At 43.1% G+C, this 6447-nt stretch overlaps 2 protein-coding genes across 2 annotated transcripts; both read right to left on the reverse strand.

Annotated features, from left to right (window-relative positions):
- Window positions 1-293: 293 nt before the first annotated feature.
- Window positions 294-1986, reverse strand: LOC136425768 (polycystin-2-like protein 2). Its single transcript, XM_066414716.1, has 3 exons — window positions 1738-1986; window positions 1435-1582; window positions 294-1146 (listed from the first exon to the last, which is right to left on the reverse strand). Exons 1-3 carry the CDS (start codon window positions 1954-1956, stop codon window positions 986-988), a joined length of 528 nt encoding a protein of 175 aa, XP_066270813.1. The 5' UTR covers window positions 1957-1986; the 3' UTR covers window positions 294-985.
- A 94-nt stretch (window positions 1987-2080) lies between these two features.
- On the reverse strand, window positions 2081-5193 carry LOC136425193 (polycystin-1-like protein 2). The gene is made up of 6 exons (XM_066413989.1): window positions 4648-5193; window positions 4330-4480; window positions 3833-4023; window positions 3538-3704; window positions 2559-3040; window positions 2081-2271 (listed from the first exon to the last, which is right to left on the reverse strand). The coding sequence occupies exons 1-6, from the start codon at window positions 5191-5193 to the stop codon at window positions 2081-2083; spliced, it is 1728 nt and encodes a 575-aa protein (XP_066270086.1).
- Between the last annotated feature and the right edge of the window lie 1254 nt (window positions 5194-6447).

Genomic DNA, 6447 nt, shown 5'->3' on the forward strand with positions numbered 1-6447 from the left:
GGGCCTGTGTCGAACACACCCAAATCGTAATAACACACATCAGTTAGAAGTGTTGAAACCGTTTGTATTTCTTGTTTTTGTGAGTAGGTCTGTGTTGAATTTTGGGTGTGATCTATGACATGTTCAAGGCAAAATTAATGTATTCTTTCTTGTTGTCGATGTAAATCACCCCCGCAGATTTGGTGATCGTACATCATACTGTTTGGCAGTTATGAAGGGGGGCGAAAGAGCCATCCTTGCCCCAGGAATTCCCAAAAAGCCTGGTCTAGAATGGGGTTAAGACGAGACCAAAATTTGGAACCAAACATTGTTTATTACGTATTTGATCCTAGTTTGTAAGCTATTTGCTCATGATAAAGGTTAAGACAAGATTTGGTACATACAATTGGTTAGCCTGGGCCGTAAGGATATTTACAATACCCACATCATTACCTGGTCACACCATGATAATATCTGCAATCTTCAATTAAAAAGAATAGGAGGATTCATACAAAGAACCTTAATATTAAACATTTCATCCTAGTTGTTTTAGCTCAGTAGCTCATGAAACAGTTTAAGACAAGAGTACGATTCGGGGCAAAACGTAGGTTAGCCTAAACTGTAAAAGGACAATCATAATATTTACATTGTTAGTTGTTTACGTCATACTCACACTTGCAATTAAATAGAAATGAAAGATTCTGATCTATCACCTTGATTACAGAAAAAAATTGGATAAAAATGACAATCGATTTATTTCAAAACTTAAGATTAATTATATCTTAAATATATGCATAAATTCATAGATCCAATACCATACACACACTCAAACTTACATTTAACCTGTTGAAATGTCTTAGTTAAAATGTCTTAGTTAAAACGTTTAATCAGTGGCGGAACCTCGCTTGTTGAAATCATTTACTATTTGTCGTACAATATTTCAACTATGTCGAGCTTGTGTTCTTTTCTGGTACGTCAAGATAATCAAATTGTTCAAACTCAGTGTTTACACGAGATCTTTGGAACTGCATGGTTGAACGTGAGTCAGTTGACGCTTCTTGCACTCAAACCTGTACATCAGGTCAGTCACCCTGTCCACTTCCTGCAGTACCGTATCCGTCCGCTGGAGGGTCTCGTCCATAAAATGGTTAGGAAGTGGTGATTCATCTGTAGAAACGACAAAACATCCTGGGCATTAAGTTTACCTTTATCTAATAAAGTAAAGTAAAGTAAAGTTTATCTTTTTCGTAATGTAATGCAGAACACAATATTTGGGAGAATGGCAACGGTAAAGATTCTTTATCAATTGTGGGGATATGCGATAGCTATAAACCTACTAGTATCACATAGACGACTATCTGCTAATTATATATAAAGTTAAACGTTGTCATTGGAATAACAAATTTGTGGTTACAAAAAATATCATTAAGTAGAAGCTAACAAAGACTGTATTACTGTCAAAGTCTCGGGACTCATGACGCATGCCCAGAAGACTCCTGAAGGAGTTCCAGAAATAATCTCCCATCGTCGTGTCCACGCCGATGTCGTCAGACGTCTGGCAGTAGCTTAGCCAGTTACAGAGCATCCCGACTCCCAGATTCATCTGTAGCAAACATAAACAGATGTACTGATCCTACATAATGCTGTTCAAGTCAGGTTGTTGGAGCTGAAACTGAAACACTTATTGGATGTAATTTTATGGTTGGTGGTAATATGCATAGAAAAACCTCGAACGAAATAAGCTGATTTTTGTCTGACCAGGTAAAAGACGAAGAGCATGACGAATGTGGAATAATACAGAGGTCCCATGACACGATCCACTGCTTTCATGTCGTCCGCAAAGACACCGACGAACGGCCTCCCCAAGCCCATCTCAAACAGCACGTACGACGTTTTCTTAAAGCCGGAGAAGCTCTCCATGTGTTTGCCGAAAATCAGGATCCCGCTGAGCCCGTAGGCAACTATAACAATCAGCATGTTCACCGCAAACCCAAGGGCTTCTCCGTATATCAACTAGTATAAACGGGAAAAGAATACAACTTGCTTTTTTCATTTACAAACAATTGGATGCACAGAATGGGCTACAGCATTGACACGCCGGTTAGAAAAGTTCAAAGTGAGTTCTACGTACACGAGGCAGAGCGTAGACAGTAGCGACACCCCTGGAGAAGTTGAGAACCCGGAGGATGCTGCAGGTGCTGATGAAGATGGAGAAGGACAGGACCTCCTTGAAGGTTGCGTCCCATTGGCTGGCGGTACTGATGTCCACAAATTCATTCATGCCGAGCAGCCCTGTGACAAAAAGCGTTACTGTATTTTGCATCTCGAAGATCTCTAAACTCTATCCATGAACGTCGAGCGGAACGGCAACATATGGTACTTTTCACATGTAAAGTAGGTTTCGAAGCTTGAATAAACAGATATGCTTGCGACCAAGTGTCAAAAACCAGTTAGGAAAACCATCAAGTACACTTTTTACATATGGAAACATATGGCAACATTGGTTTCGTAATGTGCCTTTCTCCGGATGGCTTTTCTTCCAAATGTCAGAAACCTGTTAGGATAGTAGTCATAAGTACCTTTTGCTTGTTGTAAGTCACCCAATGCAGAAGCTGCATTGATGTACCGAAGTGCGAATGTCACAATGACGGCTGTCGACAAGCCAATGTTGCACAGGATCAGGATGTTCCAGAAACTGCTGAAATACAGACGGCCTCTCTTCCGTATGTTCCAAATCTCATTCAGGACGTTGTAGATGAAGAAAAGAACGAACAAGATGTGAAAAAGCATCTGGACGAAGTCGTCTGCTTTTTGGTACTGGAACAGTCGGAAGATCTGGATACTGGGCTGTAGATAAGCAGCGCCCCCTGGGATATACTGCAGCCTGAACACCACGGTGCTGAACAGCTTCACGTCAGGGTGGTAGAAGTTGATCCGGAGGATGAGAGTGTCTGAAACCATCAGGATCCAGTTGGTTTGTTTGAGGAATTCTATCACTGCAGCAGCCTCACCAGCATCTCGAGGCAGGTCCACTGTGGTGTAGCACGCCGAAGTCCCGTTTCTGAAACACAATTACAGTACTTAATTAGCAAGGCAGAAAGGAAAATAGATACATCAAAGTTGGATTGCGAATATTCACGAAAAATTCCAGAGGTTATAAAACTGATTTAACAATCGATGAATAAAGTTGAAAAAATCTTTTCTGCATACAGAAATGTGCTTTCATCAATAAAAGTTAGCGAGCCAAGAATTCATCAGCATCAAATACTGCAAACATGGGTTTGATATACCTGAACTCGTCGACAATACTGATAGCTATAGTCCTATTGTCTGAACAGTTTCTCCCACTCTGTCGGCCAAGAGCTTTGTTTTGTAGATTCATAAACAGCCCAGGATAGAGCTTTTGGTTACTGCGTTCGAGGTCTATGTCAATTGGGTCCTCTGAAATTAAATGAACAACCCAATGAAGACTTAATGAGTTAATGCTAATTGACCAATTTTACAAATCAAATGAGACAAAAAAAGCTTTCAGATCCCGATGATTTGTCACCTGGATACTTGGTGGTTCTCTCCAGGCGAACAGGACCGATCCGGAATGCGTTTGTTCCGACCGGAAACTGTTTGTCCAGCCACCTCAGCTTCTGACCGCTATATCCGCGCTCTGGGTGAAGGGACGGCATCAGTTCAGACGACAGCCACTCCCAAGCACCGTCTGCTGTGGAGACCTGACGGTGGAAATTGGGGTGTTTCAGTGCACACAATACCGTGTAAAAATAACAATGATTTGTACAACTTGCTTATAATGAAAGAGGTCATCATCGTCAGGTTGAGAACCACCGTTTTCTAATCATACCTCCTCATATCCGGATAGCAAGCTGTTCTCCAGCGAGGTCCTGACGTTATAGGCGTGTCTGTCGAAGCCCAGAACCCCGATGTAGAAGGAATTCCCGGTGAAGATCAGAAGAAACACCAGGACCACCAGGATGCTTCTACCTTTAGTCATCCTCTCGGTCCAGTTCGGGTCATGGTCGGTTTTCTTCGGGGCTGGTGGTAAAACCCTCCGAGCAGGAACTTACTCAGAAATACAGAACACCAATGTCGTTAGTTTTATGAAATCTCATGGACGAAGAAATGTCAGTCTTAGATTGAAGATAACCATGTCTCTTCATGATGTATTTGTCGACAGTAAGCTTATTTATTACGCTATTGTTGTTTATTGGCATTAACATCATCAACGATATTTTAATCGTTTCAAGTGGTTTAACTCATGCATTCCTAAGAAAGATAATACGGAAGGATTTAATAGAGGTGTCCACTGACTGGCCACTGCGGTAACTTTTCTAGACTTACCCTCATAATCCCTGCTCTTCTTCTGAATGACACCGATCGGAGAACGTTCTCTGTCCGATAAGTTCGTCCCAAAAACTCCCCGAAGACAAGCTGTCACAGACCGCACAATAGGTGCGATGACAACTGCCTTTGTGTAGGCGATCATAAAAATCTGCAAAGTGCGTACATTGGTTAAGTCACAAGATTTCCTGACCTCGACATTATTAGAGTCCAACTAACTGCACATTTCTAGTAGTGCCTTGTATTTTATGAGGGTTAAATATCATAACTATGACGTTATGACATCTGGGCAAACAAAAATGCATGACTGATACTAACCTGAACAGGCTCGAGTAGAAATGTAGAGAACATGAATGTCAGGACGAAGTCCTTCAGCCAGGCCTGGCTCCCCTCAGCTCCAAACTGCAGACTGTACATGATCACGAAGAAGCTGCTGCTGACAGACGTCAGGATGGCGAGGATCCACGCCACCGTCTTGTACGGAAATCGGCAGCTGGAAGGAGATGTCGCCTTTTTCATCAGTCCCGGATGGATATGATCTTCCAACGGGGACTGCTTGCAAAACATCGGCACAAGTATAACGTAAACTGGCAGGAACACTGTGAACGATGTTGCTGCAGTACCAATCAGTTCCGAAAGACGGAGAGTGATGACACCAGCGTCAAACAAAATGACCTCGTGTGCACCCAGTTTGACCCCGTACCACATGGCGCTGCCCACCATCCACAGGGTGGTCTGGGTCAGGCAGCAGACCAGGCGCTGCGCCCGGCTGAAGTCCCTCACACCGGAGTTACACACGGCTGACAGGAGCAGATGGTCGTCGTACAGAAGGTACGAAAACGTCGGTAGGGTGTATTCGGACATCCTAAGGTAAATATAACCACATATCTCAAAGGAAACCAATGTCTTAAGGCATCGATGCAGAGAATTAATTCTATTACATCAAGCAGATTGTTATGTTTTTTTGACTGGTTACGAGTTTGGGTCATAGTTGTAGAGTAAAAATAGAATCATTCCTACTTCAAATCACCGTCCCGGACAGGTGAAAACCTACCGCATTTCTCCATCAGGAGCTGCCTTCAAGGTCCTTATTGTCCTGCCGTCTCCTTTGCTAGATGACAGCCAGGTGTAACATGGGAAACAGCAACTGTCCACAAAAAAACACGACGATCAACTTTTCTCATGGTCTCAAATGTGTTAGGAGCAGGGGCAGTTCAAATATACATTGTACTTTCAATGACGTTCATCAGCAACGTATAAATTGATGGGAATTTTTCTATTTCAAGTCAGCCATTTTATCTTGACAGTGTTTCCTGATATTTCTTAGAAAAAAAATCATATCTCCGAAAAGTACCAGATGAATTCCAACAACTTCTGATCTTGAAGCAAAAAGAGAGATTACACTTTGGAAGAGAGCCACAGCCTTAAACCAGGGATTGAAATAATTAGAAATCTAAAATTACTCATGTACCTACCCTTGTGCTGTCTGTATGTCCCAGACCTTAATGCTGTCTATGAAGAGTGACTCCATGGCGCCCTTCCCGGAGCTGTCGTGCCAGACCTGTACAGACTGGAGCTTGCCGATGGAGGCCGGTGTCGTCATGATGTGGTACGTGTCACCACCTCTGGCCAGGATCTAAGGACATTTACAAGGGCCATCCGTGTTTACAGTTAATATCTCTCAATTGCGGTCGCTTCAAATATCCATGAAAGTATCTGTATCACTTTGTTTATGATGTTTTGTTACAGCTGCAAATCAAACTGAACTATTGCATCATAAAATCCTTTGCCATAGTTTACGTGTTTAGAGACGCAGACATATAAGCACAACACTCACCAAACCTTCCGGGTTGAGAGTGACCATGGCTGTCCTGCCCTCTGACCCTGTGATCATCAGCCCGACTACAGACGCCGTGCCGGCATCAGGCTGTGTTCCCGTACGGACAGACACGACGTAGACGTAGTCCGCACCGGGAACCTCAGATGGAATTGTGGAGACTTTGGGAACAACAGCCATGCTAGGGTGTGCTTTAGCGAGATTTGCTGCTTGTCCAAGAGCAAGGCTGTCGGCCACTGCTGTGCTTATAGCGATGTGGCTCTGAAAAAAGCATAGATCAG

Source organism: Branchiostoma lanceolatum, chromosome 19, assembly GCF_035083965.1.
Source record: "Branchiostoma lanceolatum isolate klBraLanc5 chromosome 19, klBraLanc5.hap2, whole genome shotgun sequence".
NCBI lineage: Eukaryota > Metazoa > Chordata > Leptocardii > Amphioxiformes > Branchiostomatidae > Branchiostoma > Branchiostoma lanceolatum.

Bases quoted from the DNA above. Each gene is read 5' to 3' on its own strand.
- LOC136425768 (XM_066414716.1), bottom strand. From the start codon at position 1,956: ATGCTGATTGTTATAGTTGCCTACGGGCTCAGCGGGATCCTGATTTTC. The intron at 1,583-1,737 runs GTCAGACAAAAA...TGTTTGCTACAG, and splicing joins TGCTCTTCGTCTTTTACCTG to ATGAATCTGGGAGTCGGGAT. The intron at 1,147-1,434 runs GTAATACAGTCT...TCGTTTCTACAG, and splicing joins TGAGTCCCGAGACTTTGACA to ATGAATCACCACTTCCTAAC.
- LOC136425193 (XM_066413989.1), bottom strand. From the start codon at position 5,193: ATGTCCGAATACACCCTACCGACGTTTTCGTACCTTCTGTACGACGAC. The intron at 3,705-3,832 runs GTATGATTAGAA...TTCCACCGTCAG, and splicing joins TGCTATCCGGATATGAGGAG to GTCTCCACAGCAGACGGTGC. The intron at 3,041-3,537 runs GTATCCAGGTGA...ATTGTGTTTCAG, and splicing joins CGCCTGGAGAGAACCACCAA to AAACGGGACTTCGGCGTGCT.